The sequence below is a fragment of the Rhineura floridana genome, chromosome 18 (assembly GCF_030035675.1).
Source record: "Rhineura floridana isolate rRhiFlo1 chromosome 18, rRhiFlo1.hap2, whole genome shotgun sequence".
Taxonomy (NCBI): Eukaryota; Metazoa; Chordata; class Lepidosauria; order Squamata; family Rhineuridae; genus Rhineura; species Rhineura floridana.
Window position 1 is genome coordinate 3,228,321 of NC_084497.1, and position 22,793 is coordinate 3,251,113.

Consider the following 22,793-nt stretch of genomic DNA (forward strand, 5'->3'; position numbering starts at 1 on the left):
CCTGGAGATCAGGATGCAATGAATGTGCGAGCCAAGAGCAGCTGGCCTAGCGGCATGTTGGCAAGGCCCGACGCTATTTGCTCAATCTCATCGGAACCTGGGGATCAGATTCCCGAGCAGAAGTAGTCTTTCATTTCCAAGAAGAAATAAAACATGTTGCTTTTCCCACCCACTGAAGCCTGGAACCTGGCGGAGATCCAGCGTGACTTAATTGTCAAACTTTGGCCTTGTTTGCCTATGCTCCCTCCCCCCTGGTGCCCCTTATCAAAAAGAGCACATTGCAACTGCTGCACTTGGTGCCCATGTGAGCACAAGGCAAGCACATCTCAGATGCTGAGGCAGGAGTGGAAAACCTCAGGCCCAGGCAAGTGATCCGGCCCTCCAGGCATATCTGCCTGGCCCTTGGAACTCTCTCTCGCTGGCCCTGTTTTGCACCCCAAGGGTTTTTGCCTGGCTAGAACATTTCCTTCAGCTTAGATAATGTTAGATTAATTTAGCAGAGTTTGAACACAGAGTTTAGAATGTCATTTGAGCAGCCTTTCAATCAGATGGAGACTTTTGTTCTGGAAAATAAGAAAGCTCAATTTATTACAGGAAATTAGAGATGAAATGATCTATCCATTGCGGGTCTCTCAGTTTCTTATTCCTCAAATCTTATCCTCATGGAAATTCTCCAGCATTTGAGTGCAAATTTCTCCTAACAAACACATTTGTGTAGGTCGTTTGGACTCAGGTGCCCACTTTTGCAAGCTCTTTCTCATCATGCAATGTATTTGGGGGGGGTGTCTTATTTTCACTATATCAGTTTAGATGCACACTTTCCCTAACCTATGCATTTTTGTAAACCTTGTTTAGTTGGCAAACTGCATGGCAAAATTTGGATGAGGGTGAATTTTGAAGGGCGGCTGTGTTCCGGCTCTCCTATTGCTTTGGAAAGTCTGAATTTGATCGATTTCGCTTGAAATGCGAAATGAATTTCTCACCCACCCCTACAGGAAATGCATACTTGGATAGCTGCAGGAGAGAAAAGAGCTGCTGGTTTGAACTTGCACCATGCATGTTCCTTCACCTCTGTAGGAGAGAGAGAAAGGAAAGGAAAGAAGGGAAGAGTCAGCAACTCCAAAGGGTACCAGTCTAGCACCTGAAGGAAGGTCTGCAGAAGCTAGATCAGAGAGACCATCTAGGAAGTTTGGCAGTCCTCCTCTCTGTGGCTACTCTAACCCACACAAACCTCCCAGCAAGCTTGAGTTGCATCCCAGCGCTTCCAGCAGATCCGTGCCTCTTGCTTGCCTGATGGAAGACAGAGATGGGTGTGTGAGAGAGAAACCAGCCTACTGTACAAAGGTAAAATCCACATTCGTTCCTTTGCCCACTTTTGGCTCTCGCCTTGCCCACCAGTGGCGCGTGGCCCTTGGAAAGTGGCGCAGAAGGGAACGTGGCCCTCGGACTGCAAAGGTGTCCCCACCCTGGTGCTAAGTGAAGGTGATTGATATCTGTGATGCCTGTGCCCCCTCTTGACCCGTCAGTGCCAGCACTTGCTCACTGGCTCCATCTGAAGTCATTCCATGCCACCAGTCACGGGGAAAGGGACAGGCAACTGCCAATGGTTGCTCTTTCTCCTTGCTGCTCTCACTTGCTCCCTCACTTGGAGAGGCGGGCACAAGCAGGCAGTGATGGTGAGGCAGAGGAGGAGGGCCAGGGGGCTCTGGATGTCAGCAGAGGAACCCCTGCTGGAGCACAGGAGCACTGTTTGGTTGGAGAAGAGCACTGCAAAATTTGAAGACTTGCTAATTTTGAAGGACGGTTGCACTGCAGTCCTCACATTGCTTCGGAAATTGCAGATTTGTTTTGCTGTTGCTATGTGCCTTCCAGTTGATTTCGACTTATGGCGACCCTATGAAATGGCGACCTCCAACAGCATCTGTCGTGAACCACCCTGCTCAGATCTTGTAAGTTCAGCTCTGTGGTTTCCTTTATGGAATCAGTCCATCTCTTATTTGGCCTTCCTCTTTTTCTACTCCCTTCTGTTCTCCCCAGCATCATTGTCTTTTCTAGTGAATCTTGAACTGCATCAAATCTCTCCCCTGTCCCTTTCCTCAGAGTAAGCCTACTGAAATTAATGCACCTGACTAATGTACTGCCATTAATTTCCATGGGTCTACTCTGAGCAGAGTTTCATTGACCATGAGCTGCCGATGTCATTAGGAAATGATGAAACACTGTTAGGAAAGGCAGCCGCCCGGCTTATTCTGCCTTCCTCTACTTCTTCATCTTCTGCATAAATGCAAAAAGTTGCCACTTGATGCGGGGCAGGCCTGGCGCAGGCATCAGCCAATTTCCCCTCACAAGCCACTGGTGTCAGCTCCTTATCCCTTCCATGCATATGGAGGACTTGGCTTAGTCTCAGCTCAGTCCCTCGCCCCATTGGCCCCCTAATCCCCAGAGAATTGGCAGAGCAGCGGGGAGGGGGGGAAGAGGGATGTGGGCTGCATTGGCAGGAAACCAGCCTGTCCTCTGGATTCTGGCACAGCTGTGTGTAGAGAGTGTGATGGAGGACGAAGAACCTAGAGGAGGAAGCAGAAGAAAGCTGACGAGGGAAATGTCTGGAAGTGGGAGGCGTTCCATAGGTGGCTCCAATGTCAGCAGGGTAGCAAATCTGCTGTGGGTTTTAGTTTCAGCTATCAAGGAGCTCTACAGCCATACTACCCTGAATACACCCAATCCCGTCTGATCTCGGAAGCTAAGCACGGTCAGGCCTGGTTTGTACTTGGATGGGAGACCGCCTGGGAATACCAGGTGCTGTAGGCTTAGAAAAAGGCAATGGTAAACCACCTCTGAATACCTCTTACTGTGATAACCCAATGAATACATCAAAAAAAGATTCATAGGGTCGCCATAAGTTGTAATGGACTTGAAAGCATATAACAACATCATCAAGGAGCTGCCCAAGGTGCTGAAACATGTTCCCAAAATAGGTTCAGCAGGTTGAACAGCTCCAATGCCAGTGGGACAGCAGATTCACTCCAGCTTTTAGTCTGAACTTTCAAGGAACTGTCCAAAGTGCTGAAACTATTTGGGGAATAATAGAATGGGATGGATGCATGGATGGGTGGGTGGATGGATGGATACGGTGGATAGATGGATAGATAGATGGATACGGTGGATGGATAGATGGATAGATAGATACGGTGGATGGATGGATGGATATATACGTACATGCATACATGCATACGTACATGCATACATAGGATGGACGAATGGATGGATGGACAGATAGACAGATCTGCCTCCCTGGGCTCCTACTGGGAGGAAGGCCGGGGTATAAATCAAATAATAAATGATTGATAGATAGATAGATAGACAGACAGATGAAAACATATGTCCCTGCATGTTTTTAATTGAGTTTTAAGAAGGTGCCGGGTGGGGAGTTACTCTCTGCTTAAATGTGATATTTCTTGCCTTCTGTGCTACAGTAACCCTTTTTGTTAAATTTAGAAGGTTTTGATGGGAATCATTGCTTGAAACAGAGTTAGCCTTTCTGTCACTTGAGAAAACAGTCCTGGTTGTTGCTGAACCTAGTTAGAGTGATGGATTTCTTACCTGGGTCCTGTGGGCTATAAATCTCTCGCCTGAGCTCAATTCATTTGATGGGGGAAGTATTTCTCCATAACATCCATCGTCTATAGATGGAGTTCTGCAAAAAATAAATAAATTAAAATGTGCATTGTTGGTGTTTCAAAATCTGGTGGCAACAGAAGCAGACTCCTGCACCCAGACTAAATTATGCATGGTTAGTTTTTCATGTAGAATTGTTCATTAGTTTGCATAGTTTATCCTAGCTTGTTAGTTATGAGATTAGAAGGGGTGGAAAAAGGAGTTATAGGCTAAAGCTCCACCTTTGGCTTTCACTGGAAACTTTATTCAGTCATCCATCTGTGGGTGTTTTCTAGGTATCTCATGTATAAACCAGGCACAGACAACTCTTGGAGAGACCTGTGTGTGTTATATGCCTTCATGTCGATTATGACTTATGGCAACCCTATGAATCAGTTACCTCCAATAGCATTTGTTATAAACCTACACCGCCAACATTCCCCAGACTTTGCACTTCAGCGTAGAGCATCCAGGATTTCATTTTAAATTATTCATTTGTGGCATTTATACCCTGCCCTTTAGCCAAAAAGAGTGGCCTATCAAAAAGAAAAGAAAAAAGGCCCAGTGTTAAGGCAGTCCCTGAAAAGTAGACCCATTGAAATTAATGAACTTGTTGTTGATGGAGTTTTGAGATGGAGGGAGTTCCTCATGACAATTCTTCAGAATTTTAGTGCAGATTTCTTCTAATAAACACATTTATTTGTATGCTGTTTGGCAAACATTTTTGCAAGCAGTTTCTCGTCATATAGTGCTTTGTTGTAAGTTATTTTCACAAATTATTTTTATATTTTTATGCATGCTTTCCCCTAATAGATGCATTTTTGTAAACATTGCTTGGTTGGAGACTTGCGTCACAGAATTCAGAGAAGTGTGGATTTTGAAGGATGCTTGACTTTCAGTTCTCATATTACTTTGGAAAGTGCACTTTTGATAGATTCGGCTTTAAATGTGAACCGAATTGAATTCTCCCCCCATCCCTAACATAAACCCAGCCCTGCTTACAGATCTGTAAGGAAACTTAAAAAATTATAAAGCTCTCCTTTTGCTTCCTGTTCAACCTCATTGACAGACATATTGGCAGTTGCATCAGCGTAGACGAAGCGTAAATGTGCTTTTAGGATTGCGTGTGAAGATTCCCCCAGTGCTCCGAAATGGGTGGTCTGAAGGAATCCAAAAGCTCAAATCTCCAAATGCATCCCCTCTACAGGTCCACTGTCAGCGTGGGGGTCAGTGCACAGCTGCTCTGCAGGATGTGGGGCAGACCAGGTCCGGGACAGCCACATCTTTCATTCCCCAAAAATACACTCCCACGGCATCATAATTTGTAAACAGGCCTTCCAGGAAGCAGATGCGTAAAGGACGTGGAAGAACGATGCCACTTTGCCAAGAATGGCTTCCAGCGTGGAGAATGGAAATGATCCCTTCAGCCGGACGTGATGTCAGCAGGTGCTGGAGAGACGCTTGCTAGGAAGTGATGTGTGAGAGAGTGGAGGGGAACGTTATTTTTTTCCTCCTGGGCTACTCATCTTCAGCCTTTTCAGACCTGAGACCCACTGTCAGACTTCCCCTTATCATGGGCCCCAAAGATCCCCAGGCTGTCTCTTCAATTCAGAGATGATGGTGGTGGCAGCGATCTTTACTGCTTGCCCTTCACCAGGAGGTCCCAGGGTGGGTTACAGAAGCTTAGGATACAGTATTAAAAACAATTCAAAAGCATTGCATTTGCAGGAATAGGGTAGGCCCCGAAAACATATTTATTTATTTATTGCATTTGTATACCGCCCCATAGCCAAAGCTCTCTGGGCAGTTTACAACAATTAAAAATATTAAAAACAAATACACAAATTTAAAAACACATTTTTTTAAAAAAGCAATTTTTATATACATCTCAAGATCAGCGCAAAGAGGTGCCTGGCAGGCCTCTTGGAGCTTGGGGTGTGATTTTTCTCCCACACACTCCCCTGGTGTCTTCTCTCTACCCCTTGCCTGAAAAGCCTTCCTGGTCTTTGCCGTTTCTTTTCTTCCGCCTCCGTCTCCCCTGAAGCAAGGCACTCCCTTCCTGGGTTCTCCTTGTACCTCCCTCCCTGTTAGTTTTTTTATGCTGATTGCTAAAGAAATGTGGAGAACTGAATTTAGGGGTGGAAAAATGAGAAAGAGAACCCAAACTGACAGGGGCTTCCACCCAAAGCTGATAGTGGATGAAAGAGCAGAGGGCTCTTGATATCACCCTAGGTCCCAAGTTCCCAGCTCCTGGGCTAAAGCCTTTTGGGGACTCACATTGAATATGTTTCCTTGGGTGGATGCAGGTGCCTGAGTGAGGTCATGAGGTCACAAAGGCCTCAGGGCAAATGTTCTGGGGAGGCTTGCCCACCAGAAAGCCCTGATGCTCTTGAGGGAGATCATCCAACACCACTCAACATCAAGGTTGAGGGCTTTCCTAAGACCTGGCGTCTTCCACTTGCCCAGCAACTATCTGGTTTCATGGACAATCTAGTAGGAGCTACCAAGCTGATGCTCCCACTCTCCAACATTAGACATCCCCATCTGTGCAAGGATGCATGCTGATATTCCATCTGTTTTCCATGTGGCTATGGTGATCCCCCTCTTCCTCTTCTATATGCCCACCAGTGAAGCCTTAATTCGCGCTGTGTACAACCACAATGGCATTAGCCAAGATTTTGATGCCTTGCCTTCACATTTCGGGCCTTCCCTCCACCGTGAAGGTCTTCTGGGTTACCTCATGGAAGCCAGGCCAGCCAATGCCTGCCAACCCATCGACGCTCCTCCATCTGCCAATGGGTCCTTTGCCGCCTTCATCGCTCTCATCCAGAGGTATGACTGCCCCTTCACCACCAAGGTCCTTCATGCCCAGCGAGCTGGCTATCACGCTGCTGTTGTTCACAATGTCGACTCGCAAGCCCTGGTGACCATGCTGAGTGAAAAGGAGAATATGAAAGAGATGGTCAACATCCCTTCTCTGTTCATCAGTGAATCGGCTTCCACCCAGCTCAGAAGGATCTTCCATTATGACCCAACCGCTTATCTCATCCTCATTCCAGAATGCCATTGGCTCTCCTGCTGGGATGTCAGATACAGCTGCCAGTCAAATCCTCAAACGTCTAGGCAAGGCCTTCCGAAGCAGACTTTCCCCTGTTTCCAGACACATTGCCATCTCTTCAGCCACATCCATTACCTGCTTTTTGGCCTCACGCTGGTCATCTGGGGGGTGGCTTTGTACGTACTGTGCTGTTTGTAATGACTTTGGGTTTGGAAGCCGGTCCATGGCTTGTCAAATGTTTTCCAGGGTCCTTTATTCTGCAAGCTTGCAAAATTGATACATTGTCCACAAACAAGATCTTCAGAGGGTTCTTTCTCCCTTGTTTCCATTCTCTACATCAGTCTTCGCCAACCTGGTGCTCTCTAGATATCTTGGACTACAATGCCTATCAGCCCCAGAAACACATGACCATTTTGGACTGTAATTCCCAGCAACCGCAGAAACACATGGCCATTTTGGACTACAACTCCCATCAGCACCAGCTAATAAAGCTATTTGGGCTGACAACTCCCATCACCCCCCGGCCAGCATGGCTGTGCTGGATGGAGCTGGTGGAAGTTGTAGTCCGAGACACTTGCAAGACTTCAGGGTGAGAAAGGCTGCTCTAAATCCCCATGGATTTCATTGCTGACATTGCATTATGCCTTTTCCAGTTCATCTGTTTATTTTAAAAATCCTAGATGACCATTGATAGCCAGGAATTATAAGAATTATCTTATGTTCTTCTATAGTTCTGGTTGCCTCACCTCAAACAGGATTGTAGAGTTGGAAAGGGCTGGGAAAGGGGCAATCAAAATGATCAAAGGGCTGGAGCAACTCCTTTATGAGGAAAGTTTGCTACATTTGGGGCTATTTAGTTAAGGAACAAAATAACGAAAGGAAGCTAGCAAGAGACAGGACATGATATTTATTTATTATTTGATTTATATCCCGCCTATATCTATGCATGATAGAGGTGTATAGGATTATCCATGGATAGAGAGAGGTTTTTCCTCTGTCTCTCATAATATGTAACCAGACAAAGTTGGTGTTTATAGAAGGTATGCTCACATATAGCAAGGGTAATATTAAAAACGATGATGATCATAATAATTAATAATATTTTGTTGCCCAACTCTCACCCAGAATGCAATTTAAAAATCCAAAGCACACATAAAACCATACAGAAATTTAAATCCATAACATCCTTAAAAAAACATCAGTACAAACGGATAGAAATTTAGCCAAATGCTTCTTGGAAAAGATGGGTGTTGAGGACATCAAGCTGTTGCATGGTAGTTGGTGAATATTTGTCCTTCCAGGCTCAAAATATATTTTGACTTTTGAAAATGAGTACAAAATGCATGTTTTCCAGGGGAAAAAATGAATATAAAATGTGCATGTTAGAGGAAAATGCATGTAAAAACATACAAAATTGTTTCTGCTAGCTGGAAATACACACACAATATATATTGGGGAGAAGAAATGCATACCTTTTAAATGTGGGTTTTTCCTCCCCCCACCCCAGAAAATGACATGGAATGGACTTCTGATTGAGCAGATGTGAAACTGGCCTGAAACGATGATCTGTCCAAAAAGATGGGTGAGAATGTCAGCTTAGATTTCTCTCAGATTTCCAGTCTCTTAGATTTCCAATCTTAAATTCAGTTCTAAACATTTCCACATCAGTTAGAGGTTGTTTTTTTTAAAAAAAAATCTAGAAAAATTCATCAGCCTTTTAACGCAAATTTCTACTAATACACACATTTTTGTACATCATGTTGCCTAATGTATAGGCAAAGCAATTCTCCTTAATATATTTTTGGCCTGTTATCTTCACCAATATGTGCACTTCTGTGCACAATTAACCCTACCATTTGCATTTTTGTACACATACCTTAGCTGGAGAACTGCACTGCAAAATTCAGAAAAGTGCAAACTCCTAACTATGTCCATTTTTCCATTCTCATATCGCTTTGGAAGGTGCACATGAGGTACGTTCACCTTTAAATGCAAAGTGAATTGTGTTTCTCCCCTGTCCTTCACTGCACAGTCCTGCTTTTCTTATTCCAGGTGGATGATCCACACATTCAGAAAGATCCAGCTGCCCTTTGGGGTAAGATTGGCACAGGGGTTATAGGCAACTCTGTGCTCCTGTAGGCTAGGACCTCCTCACTGGAGGAGCGTGGGGGATTACCAAGCGGTGGAAACCAGTGGCTCCAGAGTCAGTAGGGCAATGAATATGCTCCAGGTTTTGGTCCAAACTTTGGAGGAGCTGTCCAAAGTGCTGAAGCCCACTCCTGAAATGGGTTCAGCACCTTGGACAGTGCCGCAAAAGTTCTGGCTAAAAGCCACTGTTACCAAGGAACAGGCTGGCTGGTTTCTTTTGCAAACTGCCTACAAATTTTCTTCTTCAAGGTCATGTCTCAGTGCTTGTTTCCTTCCAGGCCTCCCTACTTTAAACTCGGCTTCTCATCACCATTTTTAATGATAGGAATATTGCCCCAGCATGACTTATAAGTGCTGTTCTAAGGGATAGCGAGTCGATATATTTGTTTTCTCTGTTGATATACGGCCCTGATAGGAAGCTGCGGATGAAGTTTATTAAACCTGCCTAATTTTCTATCAGTTCTGAGAACTATCGATCCCTGTCTGTGGAAGTTATCGGACTCTGGCACAAGCCTAGGTTAAAACAAAATCATTTGAAGGGGCGGGAGGAACAAGCAATATTACAGAAAAGCAGCCCTGATGGAATATAAAGAATCTTCTTTGCATGCTGCAGGAAAATATCTTGGATCCATGGCCAAAATTGTTTCTTTTTTGGGAAGGGGGCAGGAACAGATGTTAGGAATCAAAGGACACAAAGTAGGCTTGAGCATTTGCTTCTAGTGAGCTATTCAGCGACACAGGAAATGACTCACTGTCCCAGTCAGGAGCAGATTGTGGCTTGAGAATTTCAACGGAAGCCATTCTGGGAAAGGAATCCCGGTAGGCAGTGGAGGCAGTGGGGCAGTGAATCCACTCCAGATTGTCTGAACTGTCACAAAGCTAACCAAGGTTCAGACTAAAACCTGGGGTGGATTCACTGCCCTACTGACATTGGAGCTGCCAGCCTAGGTCCAACTATTCTCAGTTTATTCTCAACTATTCTGGACTATTTGTCCAGCACAGGCAGGATTGCTTCTTCCACACAGGAACACTGCAGAGACTCGCAAGCAATGAGGGAGAGTTCTTGCCCTCATGCCTCTTTGTGGCCTTCTCAGAAGTGTCTGGCTGGACATAGGAAGCTTCCTTATAGCAAGTCAGATCTCTGATCATCCCGGCTCCATATTGTCTGCACTGACTGGCAGTGGCTCACCAAGGTTTCAGGCATGGAGTCTTTCCCAGCCTTACTTGCAGAAGCCATGGAATGAACCTGAGACGTTCTGCACGCAAAGCGAATGCTCCAACAATGAGCTCCAGTCTTTTCCTTAAAAATAAAGTAAGGTGCCAGTCCTCATGGTTCTGAATGAAGGGAACTTGTTTAAATAGGGACGTACAGCCATCCTACCCTGAACATGCCCGATCTCATCTGATCTTGGAAGCTAAGCAGGCTCCGGCCTGGTTAGTACTTGGATGGGAGACCACCTGGGAATACCGGGTGCTGTAGGCTCAAAGGAAGGCAATGGAAAACCACCTCTGAATACCTCTTACCATGAAAATCCTATGGATATATATCCAAAAAAGATTCGTAGGGTCGCCATAAGTCGTAATCGACTTGCAGGCATATAACAATAACAACAAATTTAAATAGGAGCCTTATACTGAGTCAAACTTTGGTCCATCCAGTTCAGTATTGCCTATACTGTCTGTAGAGAGAGGGCAGAAATTTAATTCAGTTTGTATTTAAAACCAAATCTGTTGAATGTACACTTTCCCCAACAGTTCGAGAACCAAAACACAGCCGTCCTTTGAAATCTGCACTTACCCAAAATTTGCAATGCTGCTTTTCAAGCAATGTTTACAAAAATGCATCGACTAAGGGGGCAGTGTGCATACGAATGAACACAGTTGTGAAAATAACACACAGAATTGGGTTATGTTAAGGAAAACCGCTTGCAAAAATATGTAAAAAGCACAGCCAAAAAATGTGTTTGGTAGGGGGGGAAATCACGCTAAAATGCTGATGAATTTTCATTAGGATTTTTTTTAAAAAATAATAGCAAATTGCTGCAGAAATGTGGAGAACTGAGATTGGGAAAATGACAAACGGAGTCAGCTGAAGAGGACGGATCCTTCCATCCATAACTGACCGGCTGCGGCTCTCCACGGTTTCAGGCAGGGAGGCTCTCCTAGTCCTACCTGGAGGTGCCGCGGATTGAATCAGAGTCCTTCTGCATGCAAAGCAAATGCCCTACCTCTGAGCAATATTCCTCCCATGATAATTTCCTTTCCTCCCTGTGGGGAAAGCCCTCCTTTACAAACAGCAGCTGAGGCATCCAAGGTTGTTTGCTCTGGTTCGTGGGACATAGCGAGTGAAAATCCATGTGCCCCAAGTGAGAGAGGCAGCAGACAGTTCATCAAGTAGTTGAAATAATTAACTGACTTTCTGTCTCTCTCCCTACTTTGTAGAGCTGCCATACTGACAGCTGTCGCCAAATGGGCCTTTGCCATCCCGGTCAGCAAACCCGTGCTGGGTCTTTAAAGTAGAGAGAGAGAGAATCACAGAAAGCAAGCAAACAACAGCTGCATCAGGCAGGCAGATGGGCTCAGCTTGTGATGGCGAGAGCCAAAAGTCTGATCAGGAGTATCCCACCACCAGGGTCATTTGGAGGCAGAATACTACCCTGAGCAGTTTGTACAATTCCGTCAGCCACCTCTCTGTATGTACTGGGGGGAACACTTCCATTTTTTTAAAATAATTGGGTTGTTGCAATGGGTAAACACCGCAGCTATCACACTGCTTCAGGCTTGGTTACTCTTCCTTTCTTTGTTTGTTTTGGCTCTTCATTTGGATGTTGATGCTGAGCACCGCAGAGAAGCAGAATGATGGTCAGTTTAGCATTGACATCCACTCTGCCGCCTTGGGACTGCTGCTCACAGAAACCCCTCCACTAGGCAGTCATGTGCCTTGCTCAGCTCTGCAAGCGCATGATGGAGGTGGGGAAAGGTCACCACTGTCGGCCATGGGTAGGGGTGGAAGGATCTACCCCTTTCATTCCTCTCCTTTCCCCATTTTTCCAAACTTAAATTCATTTCTCCACATTCCTGCAGCCATTTGCGAAGTCATTTTTTTAAAAAAAATCCTTGCAATGATTCCTCGGCATCCCAGTGAACACGTGTCTGAATGCCACTTTGCCTAATGTCCACATTTTTGCGAGCCGTGTCTCCTAACACAATGCATTTCTGTAAGTTATTTTTCACTGCGTTCATTTTTATGCACATGTTCCCCAAATATAGGCATTTTTTGTAAACGTTGGTTGGATGCAGAATTGCATCGCCAAATTCAGATAAGTGCGAATGTTGAAGGATGGCTATGTTTTGCTTCTCATGTTGTTTTGGAAAGTGAGGATTTGAGAGGTTGCCCTTAGCCATGGACTACGAGGACACAGGCAGCTGCCTTAAATGGAGTCAGACCATTCATCCATCTAGCTCAGAATTGCCTACACTGACTGGAAGCGGCTCTCCAGGGATTCAGGCCGGCAGTCTCTCCTCGCCCTACCTAGAGATACTAGGTAGAGACCTTCTATATGCAAAGCAGGTGCTGTCCCTCTGAGTTATGCTCCTTCCCTTGAAGATCAAGTGCAATTCCAGTCTTTGTGGTCCTAAGCAAAGGCCTGCTTTAAATAAGAAGCTGCCCTGTACCATGTCAGACCATTGGTCCATCTAGCTGGTTTCACCTAGACTGACAAGCCGTGGCTTTCCGGGGTTTCAGACCAGTGACACTCCCAGTCCAACCTGGAGGTGCCGGGGATTGAACCTGAGACTGTATACATGCAATGTAGGTGCTCTACTCGGTGGAGACTGGTGGCTCTGACACCAGTGGGGCAGTGAAGCCGCTCTGGGGTTTGGTCAGGACTTTCCAGGAGCTGGCCAAGGCACTCAAGTCTCCCCCAACAGGTTCAGCACCTTGGACAGCTCCCTAAAAGTTAAGACTCTGAGTGGATTCATGGCTATGCTGATGTTGGAGCTGCCAGCGTCCTCTGGCTCTAGCACTGAACTACAGCCCTTCCCCAAAGAAAGAGTCCAGTCCTCATGGTTCTGAAGAAAGGGCTGATTTGTTTAAAACACAGGAAGCTGCCTTCTTTCTTACAGACCTTTGGTTTACATAGCTCAATATTGTCCACACTGACCTGGCAGTGGCTGTCCAGCAGCTCAGGCCGAGAGTCTTTTCCAGCCCAGGCAGGAGATGCCATTGGTGATTGAAGCGAGGACCTTCTGCGTGTAAAGCAGTTGATCTGACACTGGTGGTAGTGCATAGCCATTGTGGCTAGTCCCAAGACTGGGAAGAGAGCTGGAGATAACATCCACATAGACCAAAGCAAGTTTGTTTATTTTTATATTTATTATTACATTTATAGCCCGCCTTTCTTTATTCAAGGAACCAAAGGTGGCATGCATGTGGTTCCCAGACGGTCTCCCAACCAGGCACTGACCAAACCCAGACCTGCTTAGCTTCAGCAAGGTGGTGGCCTCATGTGCCTTCAGACCATTGTTGTTGTTACGTGTCTCCAAGTCGATTACGACTTATGGCGACCCCATGAATCAGCAACATCCAAGAGTATCTGTCATGAACCACCCTGTTCAGATCTTGTAAGTTCAGGTCTGTGGCTTCCTTGATGGAATCAATACATCTCTTGTTTGGCCTTCCTCTTTTTCTACTTCCTTCTGTTTCTCCCAGCATTCGGACCATAGCCTGGGACTATGAGATTACGTTCCACAATGAAGTCAATCTGATAAGCCTACAGCATCCTCTTGAGTCTCCCTGATTCCCCATGCCCTCTCTTTATTTTCATTTTCATTTTCTAGCCAAGGTCACCTTCTCGCTTCCTTCTGCTTCCCTTGGAAGACGTTGAGCCCTCATCTCTAAATGCCCCTCTGCCCCCTCAAAAAAGTCACCTACCTTCCCTCCCCCCAGGAGCTTGTTGTGACGAATTACATTACCGCCCCCCTCCTCTCCCCAACCAACTACAGATCTGGCCTCTCAAAAATGTGCAGCACAGCTAAGCTGCAAGCATGGCTTCCCTGGGGTAATCTGCAAAAGTGCACGTTGTTATTTCCTGGGACTGTAGAACAATCAACATGAGTTTCGGTAATGTAGTAAGATGGATTGAAGCTTCTTAGAAAGTGAAGGCAAACAGAACAGCGGCTTTGCTTGCTTGCTGAATCCCGTTTGGAGATCAAGAAAAGGGGAAGGTGACTTGGACAGGAAAGTCATTGAATAAGTGACTGAGGGAGGGAGGGAGGGAAGGACAGTGTGTGTGTCTGTGTGTATAGAACAGGGGTTCCCAAACTGTGGTCTATGGAGCACCAGGGATCTGTGGGCCTCATTCAGGGGGTACCCTTGTGCATTTGTAGCTGAAGACGGGAGATGGCACACCCATTGCATGAAGTATCCCTATTGAATCTTAGTGGCAATTTTTATCGCTTCTTGTATTTCCTGCATTGCATTTGAATGCTCTACCGTTTGAATATAAGGAATAGAAGACGCCGTAAAAGTAGAATTTCAAAATCATACAGCGTCTAGCAGGGCCCATTGCAATGGCTGCAGCCGGCATAAAAGCAGGGCTCCTCCCATCAGCTCAGCTGGAAGACCACCCCCATCCGGCACATCCTACCCCTGAGAGCAGGTCATTATAAGAATGGCCATTTAAGCACTGGTGCCTGAGTCTGCTTTTTTCCTTGACCCTCCCCTGCCCCTTTCCCCTTGTGTGTCATGTCTTTTTAAATCGTAAGCCTGCAGTCTTCTCAGTGGCTAACACACTCCCTTTTCATGTTGATTGACTCATGCATAGGGGGCTGGCTGGAACCCTGTTCCCAAAAAAGTAAGAGGCCTACAACCCACCCCCGACCACATTCCTTTTTGTAAGCCACTCGTGGTACCTTTGTGGCTGAAGTGTGGGGTACAAATACAATAAATATCATGAAGTGGTCCACAAAGACCCTCAGTTTTTAAGTGGTCCATGGGGGGGAATGTCTAGGAACCCCTGGTTTAAGCATGGGTGGGAAACGTCAGCCTCTGTGCTTATGGGAATCAGAGCAGAACATCAGTCTTCACGATAAGGAATTCTGAGGTTAAGTTGAGTTGCAAGGATGTACCTGCCTGTCTCAATCCCATGTAATCATGAAAAGAGATTAAGGGGCGTTTGAAAGAGACAAATTAAAAAGGCGGAGATAATGGAGGTTTTATGGTTTCTCTGGTCGGAGGTGATTCGGTATGTTTAGAAGCTATTATCAAATCATGTAAGTGGCTGTGTGCTTTAGGAGAAACAAGATTATCTTGCATGTACTTTTTAATAACATGGCAGCGGGGAGATGCGGCCGTGGGGGGGGGCGAGAGAGGGTGAAGAACGGCTCGACCCCAAGGGTTAAGATGTGGCAAACCTAGCACAGCAAGAATAAAATATAAGATGTGAGTTTTACAAGGGGGCTCTACTGTCAGATGATGAGGTTTATTCTAGGGCACTGTTCTTCAGCCTTGGGTCCCAGATGTTGTTGGACTACAAGTCCCATCATTTTTAGCCATTGGCTAAGCTGGCTGGGGTTGATGGGAGTTGTAGTCCGACAACATCTGGGGACCCAAGGTGGTAGAACAGTGTTTGGAGGGGAGACAATGGGAGTTAGTTATTCTCTTCTTCTAAAGAAGCAGGATTGTGGGTGCACCTGGATCACTCTTAGCAGGGATGGGCGTGAACTTCAGTTCAGACATTCTTGTTGGAATTGTGATAAGCAACTCCCATTTGGTCCTCTTTGTGTGGGAAAAGAGAGAGAGAGAGAGAGTCCTCGCTCATCTTTCTGCCTCTCTTTCTTCTGGGTAAACTGATATGTCTCAGGGAGCTCTTCAACACCCCCTGACTCACCTTCCTGTTTCTCTCTTCTCTGCTGACCACCAGAGGAGAAGAAGCCATTTTTCTCTTGGTCTCCTATCCTTCAGGCATGGTCATTGCAGCCTCCAATTTAGCTAGGTAGACAGAAGTTGTTGTTATGTGCCTTCAAGTCGATTTCGACTTATGGCGACCCTATGAATCAGTGACCTCCAAGAGCATCTGTCATGAACCACTCTGTTCAGATCTTGTAAGTTCAGGTCTGTGGCTTCCTTTATGGAATCAATCCATCTCAGACAGAAGTAGCACTTTTCTTATGCAGTATATATTTCTATTAATGAAGTAGTCTTTTTTTAAATTTTGAAACTAGGTCTGAGTGATCTAAAGCAGTAATGACAACAGAAGATTTATGTAACTTTAAAGTTGACAACGAGGACATTGAACTTGTCAAGGATTATGAATACCTCGGCACAGTCGTTAACCAAAATGGAGACAACAGTCAAGAAATCAGAAGAAGGCTAGTACTGGGGAGGGCAGCTGTGAGAGAACTAGAAAAGGTCCTCCAAGGCAAATATGTATCACTGAACACCAAAGTCAGGATCATTCAGACCATGGTATTCCCTATCTCTATGTACGGATGTGAAAGTTGGACAGTGAAAAAAGCGGGTAAGAGAAAAATCAACTCATTTGAAATGTGGTGTTGGAGGAGAGCTTTGTGCATACCATGGACTGCGAAAAAGACAAATAATTGAGTGTTAGAACAAATTAAACCAGAACTGTCACTAGAAGCTAAAATGATGAAACTGAGGTTATCACGCTTTGGACACATAATGAGAAGACATGATTCACTAGAAAAGACAATCATGCTGGGAAAAACAGAAGGGAGTAGAAAAAGAGGAAGGCCAAACAAGAGATGGATCGATTCCATAAAGGAAGCCACAGACCTGGACTTACAAGATCTGAACAAGGTGGTTTACAACAGATGCTACGGGAGGTTGCAGATTCATAGGGTCGCCATAAGTCTTAATTGACTTAAAGGCACATAACAACAAAAAGCTGGCTTTCTCTCGGGTGACATCACACCCCTGCCACACAGAGTGCTGACCAAGATGCATTAATCTAAACTCTGCTAATTTACTAAAAGTCTAATTGGTCTTCCAGCCATTGGAGAAGCCGACAATTCTCAGGTGTTAAGATCTTCAGAGGGGTCTCTTCTTGGTTAGGGATGGACGGGAAATTTGGTTCAGTTAAAGCCAAATCTATCAAATCCGCACTTTCCAAAACAATACGAGTAGCGAAACATAGCCATCCTTAGAAATTCACACTTCTCTAACCACTTTTAGGGGAAAGTGTGCATCAAAATGAATATATTTGTGGGAACACACAAAAAGGCATTATGTTAGGAAAAATTGCTTGCAAAAATGGGTACTTGAAGTCAAAACGACACACAAAATATGTTTATTAGGAGAAATTCACAGTAAAAAGCTGAAGAAGTTTATGTTTTAAAAAATGGCGAATTGCTGCAAAAGTGTGGAGAGCTAAATTTGGAAAAAGGAGGGACTGAGAGAACTGAAATGAACAGATCCTTCCATCCCTATCGTGGTAGTTCCGCCACCCTCAGGAGTATGGGAAATGGTGGCCCAGGAGTTGGGCGAGAGGGCTTTCTCTGTGGCAGTCCCTAAATTGTGGAACTCCCTCCCCACAGAAGATGCATCTCACATCTTCGCTGTATACAGCTTTTGCAGTATTATTATTATTATTATCATTTAGTACATTTATATACCACCTTTCGTCCAAGGAACTCAAGGTGGTGTACGTGGTTTTCCATGCTGAACGCTGACCTCTCTACCCAGGCCTTTGGCAATGATGGTGTTTTGTTTTGTGGGGCCCACCTCTTTTGCTGAATTTAGACCGCTCTGTTCTGTTGGGAACGGTCGTGTGTGTTTTGCAATTTCAATTGTAATTGTGTTTTTTTAAAAAATAATTGTATACATCGGGTGGTATTCAGCTAAGTCCCGCTCAGAGGAGCGCTGGGGCTAGAACACCTGCCTTCCATGCAGAAGGCCCCAAGTTCAACCCTCCAATGGCATCTCCAGCTAGGGCTGGGAGACAACTCAAATGATTTTGCATGGCTAGAATGTGTGTTCATGTCTCATGTTTGCCTGGATGGAGCATAAATTCACTTATATGGATGTGCTGAGCTCTTTGACTTGTGTGCGGCTGCAAGAAAGTGTGCTGTACTGTCACGGCCATTGGCCTACTTTTATTTTATTTTATTTGCATCTGCCCTTGAGGGAATGCGACCGTTGGGCAAAAAAAGGCTCCTTACTCCCGGGCTAGCGTCAGAAGCTGCTGGATGTGTGCACAGCTGCCCCATGTGGCGAGCCACAGATCTGCAGCTCGGCAGCTTTTCAGAGAGGCACTTGCAGGCTCCAGACTGACTCCTCCAATTATGCCTGGCCATTGGATCCAGTGGATCCTTCTGGGCAGGAGTCAGAAGGAGTCATTGGCCAGGAGTCGGACACATTGGATCCCATAGCTGGTCTAGCAAAAGCCCCAGCCTAAACAGGAAGCTCTGAAAGTTCTTCGTAGGCATGAAGTTGAGCTTTTCTGAAGCAACAAGGTCTTCCTGAGCTCTGTGGTGTTTCTGTATCTTTGGTGGTTGTTTGGTCCTTCCTTCTGTTTTGCCCTCTGGCTCAGAGGTGCTCCTGTTCTGACTCCTGGCACATCCTTCAGCCCTTTGATCCTGACGCTTCCTTTGATCCTGACTCCTGGCTGATCCTTTGGTCCTGACTCCTGACACTTCCTTTAGTCCTGGCTCATTCTTTGGCCCTTTAGTCCTGACTCCTGACTCATTCTTTGGCCCTGACTCCTGACTCTTCCTTTGGTTCTGACTCCTGACTCTTCCTTTGGTTCTGACTCCTGGCTCATCCTTTGGCTCTTCAGTCCTGACTCCTGACTCTTCCTTTGGCTCTTCAGTCCTGACTCCTGACTCTTCCTTTAGTCCTGGCTCATCCTTTGGCCCTTTGGTCCTGACTCATGGCTCTTCATTTGGTTGTTTGGTCCTGACTCCTGGCTCATCCTTCAGTTCTTCAGTCCTGACTCCTGACTCTTCCTTTGGTCCTGGCTCCACGTTTGGTCCTGACTCCTGACTCTTCCTTTGGTCCTGACTCCACGTTTGGTCCTGACTCCTGACTCTTCCTTTGGTCCTGACTCCTGGCTCATCCTTTGGTTGTTTGGTCCTGACTCCTGGCTCATCCTTCAGTTCTTCAGTCCTGACTCCTGACTCTTCCTTTAGTCCTGGCTCCTCATTTGGTCCTGACTCCTGACTCTTCCTTTAGTCCTGGCTCATTCTTTGGCCCTTTGGTCCTGACTCCTGACTCTTCCTTCAGCCATGGCTCCTGGCTCATCCCACAGCTCCTAGTTCCCAACTCCTGGATCACCTCAGATGGATTCCCACATCTCAGACCTGAGAAGTAGTCTCCAAGGAGGTGAAACTCTCCACATTTCTAATCACTATCGCTGCTGCTTCTGTAACCTTTTTTACTTTTTAATATGCTTTTAAACCTTTTTTTAACAATATGTTTTTAACCTTTTTTTAAAAAAGTCTTTAAAATGTTTTTAAAGTTGTTATGTTTTAATGTATTTTAATGTCTGTTTTTATGATGTTTTAAAGTGCTTTTAGTGCTTTTGTTTGCCGCCTTGGGCTCCTGCTGGGAGGAAGGGCAGGATATAAATCAAATAAATCAATAAATAAAATCTCACTTCTTAGTATCCAGAAAAAAAAGGAGAGACTGGCAGAGAGAGAACAAACAAAACAATTTTTTGGCACGCAGTCAGTTAAAAAGCCGGGGGGGCATTTACTCCTTTCCGCCAAGTTTGGCTCTTCCTTCGAGTGGCAAAGTGGGACCTTTTCTTCCTCCATAATTGCTCCTCTCTTGCACAGACATCTCCTCTGTGGCTTGTTGACATTTAAATAAATCAGAATTCTAACAAGCAAAGAGATTGCATGGACGGGAGAGGCGTGGAGGCTGGAGGCGACTGGGAAGAGAGGGGTGCCCCATAGGGACTGGAGCAAGCATCACAGGCAGCTACAAGGCCAAAAAAACCCACAAACCCTTAGTGCCAAATTCTTGCCATGTGCAGAGGTGTCTGTCAGAACCTGCTGCACAACTGCAGAATGCAGAACCCAAAGGTGTCATGTTATGTGGCACCCCCTCCAACAGTGACATGATGATGACCCTGTTAGCAGGGATGGAGAACCCTCCAGGCCTCTCTCTCTGGCCCTTGGGACCTCCCCCAGGCCACACCCCTAACCAACCCTTCTTTGCACCTTTCTTGAGTGTTCTTGCCTGCCCGGGACTGTGTCCCTGAACTCGGATCATGCCCCTCGCTCGCCAATGACACAAATGCTACCTAAATATTAAATGAAAAGATGGAAATAAGGGGCTGCTTTCAAATGATGCCTACTCAGAGTAGACTCATTTGATGGGGAATTCTTTATATACAAACAATAAGCAAAATATATCCTTTTTAAAAGCTATATATTTTAATAGTTTAGTAGCCAGCCAGAACCTTTTTCTCTTCACAGCTGTCTTCCCTGACTATGCTGGGTTGTATGGTACAGCTTGAACTCTATAAGATAACACTGAACAGACACTGGACATCCCTGTACTCTCCAAGACATAGGACATTAACTGAAATGCTTAGCTCATAGCAAAAATGTACTGGTATGTGAAGTACATTTGAATGTTACCAAATTGACTAGAACATAATGCAATGCTGATGCAGTGCCTATGCAATGTTTATGTAATGCCTGTGTAATGCTGATGTAATGCTCGTGCAACCCCAGTTCAATGAATCCCAGAATTCCCCGTCACATTGAAAATAATGAACCAAAGTTAGTTGTGTCTATTAACTTCAATTGGGCTTACACTGACTAGGACCAGCGTTGAATACCACCCAATGCTCTGTGAGGAACCATTTCATCACTTAGCAATTCCACCGTCTCCATTTTATCCTCACAACCACCCTGTGAAGTAGGTTAGGCTGAGAGACTGTGAGTGTCCCAAGGCCACCCAGTTGGTCCATCAGTAGGGATTTGAAGCCTGGTCTCCCACCTCCTAGTCCAACACTCTAGTCACTAAACTACATAGTTTTTTCTCCTGAAGGTAACGACGCAGACTCCAAGGTCATGACAGCTATGGCCCTTCTGGCACGGGGACCCAATGTGAATCCCAGAAGTCCTTACAAAATCATCTTCTTGATGCTGCACTCGTGAAGGTGAGTGATCTAGCCTTAAATTCGCAAGGAATTGAAAAGTGGTTGGAGATGAGGAGAATAACTCCTTAGACCACAAAGCAGAAGAAGGAGGCTCTCCAGGCTTGTGAGAATCCTGTGACCCTAAGAAGGGCTGGTTCAGGCCAATAGCCCAGCTAGTCCTGTATTGGAGAAACGTGCTCACTAGGAGCTATCCATGGTGCTGAAACACCAAACCTGCCTTGCTCTATGAGCTCCTCCACTGCACCAGAACAGAAGAACATTAAGTAGAGTCCTGCTGGATCAGGCCAGTGGCCCATGTAGTCCAGTACGCAGTTGTCAGGTTGGCCAACCAGAGGCCTCAGTGGCAAGTCCACAAGCAGGACCCCTGAGCACAAGAGTAACTCTCCCCTTCTTGCAGTTTCCAGCAACAGGTATTCCATGAGGTCAGAGCACAGCCATTGTGGCTAGTAGCTATTGACAGTCTTATCCTCCATGTATTTGGCTAATCCTCTTTTAAAGCCATTAAACCTTCTTCTGTCTCTCTCCCCTCACTCCCTCTTGCCTCTGCCAGGGATATAGCTCAAGAAGTGAGTGATGTCATAAGGGCCTAGGCACTTTCAAACAACTCGTGGTGAGTGGGTTGGAGGGACATGAACTGTGGTGGAAAGGGTGTGAGTGTATGTGTGGGGGAGGTGACCAGACCAAACTTCTATGATTAAAAAGGCTCTTTTGAAAGCTGTTCCTGGAGAAGGAACCACCCTCGTTGCTACCGCTTAGGACTTGCTCTTGATGTTGCTTCAACAGTCCCCAAACCGCTCTCCAAGATGCCCAGATGAAGCCCAGATGTTCCACCACACTCTCCATGCCATCATCCCCATCCACCAAAGGTAATCTCCAACATGCAGCTTTCCCCTCTCTCGCCTCCTTCACTGGTGGTCTTCTCCATGGTTCTGGAGGCCACCTTGGCGAAGCCGTTTGTCTATCTGGTCTACACTGAGAACTCCACCTGTCTTGACTTCAAAGCTGTCCCTGCCTGCTTTGGCCCTCCGTTCCCTCGAACGGGTCTCACGGGCTACCTTGTTGAGGCGGTGCCTGCTAATGCTTGCCATCCCATAGGAGGCCCTCCGGCCCCAAAGACGTCTCCACCGGGCTTCATTGCTCTCATCCGCCGGTATGGCTGTCCCTTTGGCATCAAGGTCTTCCATGCTCAGCAAGCTGGCTACCAAGCGGCTGTCATCCACAACCTCTACTCGGATTCGTTGGTGAGCATGGCCATTGAGGCAGAAGACGCAGGACGGCAGATCTTGATTCCTTCCCTCTTTATCGGAGGCTCAGCCTCCAAGGTTCTGAGAAGGCTGGTCGGGTCTGAGAATGGTACCAAAGTCACTGCGGTGGTGCCTCTAGGCTACTACAATCCCTGCTGGGACAATGTGGATATCTCCGTTTGGGACCCAGCACAGCGCTACCTGAAGTTCTGGCCGGGATACTGTACCCAGCAAATGATCATTGCCTTCATCCAAGAGTTTGGGTTTGTGATTCTCCTCAGTGTGGGGATTAGCATTGTGTTCTTTGCGGGCTTCATGAAATGGTATAGGCGGAGCCAAGGCATCAGGGTGAAGACCTTCAAAAGAGGCGACAGGTATGACTTGTGCGTGATCTGCATGGCTGAATATGAAACAGGCGACCTGCTGAAGATCCTTCCGTGCACCCACGCCTATCACAACACCTGCATCAACACTTGGCTTCTCATCCAGCCCAGAACTGGGAGGACCTGCCCAATCTGCAAGCAGAAAGTCAACACTGCAATCTAGGAATCC

At 46.1% G+C, this 22,793-nt stretch overlaps 2 protein-coding genes, 1 non-coding gene and 1 pseudogene across 3 annotated transcripts; all 4 read left to right on the forward strand.

The window, feature by feature from the left end:
- The first annotated feature begins 2,689 nt into the window (after positions 1-2,689).
- LOC133373030 (5S ribosomal RNA) lies at positions 2,690-2,808 on the forward strand. The gene has a single exon (XR_009759608.1). It is a non-coding gene; the product is annotated as a 5S ribosomal RNA (ribosomal RNA).
- Positions 2,809-6,244: 3,436 nt separating this feature from the next.
- Positions 6,245-6,910, forward strand: LOC133372764 (E3 ubiquitin-protein ligase ZNRF4-like). The gene has a single exon (XM_061601828.1). It carries the CDS (start codon positions 6,245-6,247, stop codon positions 6,908-6,910), a length of 666 nt encoding a protein of 221 aa, XP_061457812.1.
- A 3,314-nt stretch (positions 6,911-10,224) lies between these two features.
- On the forward strand, positions 10,225-10,343 carry LOC133373023 (5S ribosomal RNA; annotated as a pseudogene).
- Positions 10,344-21,875: 11,532 nt separating this feature from the next.
- Positions 21,876-22,787, forward strand: LOC133372765 (E3 ubiquitin-protein ligase RNF167-like). Its single transcript, XM_061601829.1, has one exon. The coding sequence runs from the start codon at positions 21,876-21,878 to the stop codon at positions 22,785-22,787; it is 912 nt and encodes a 303-aa protein (XP_061457813.1).
- Positions 22,788-22,793: the final 6 nt, after the last annotated feature.

Coding starts and splice junctions, on each gene's coding strand:
- LOC133372765 (XM_061601829.1), top strand. CDS start 21,876: ATGCAGCTTTCCCCTCTCTCGCCTCCTTCACTGGTGGTCTTCTCCATG.
- LOC133372764 (XM_061601828.1), top strand. CDS start 6,245: ATGGTGATCCCCCTCTTCCTCTTCTATATGCCCACCAGTGAAGCCTTA.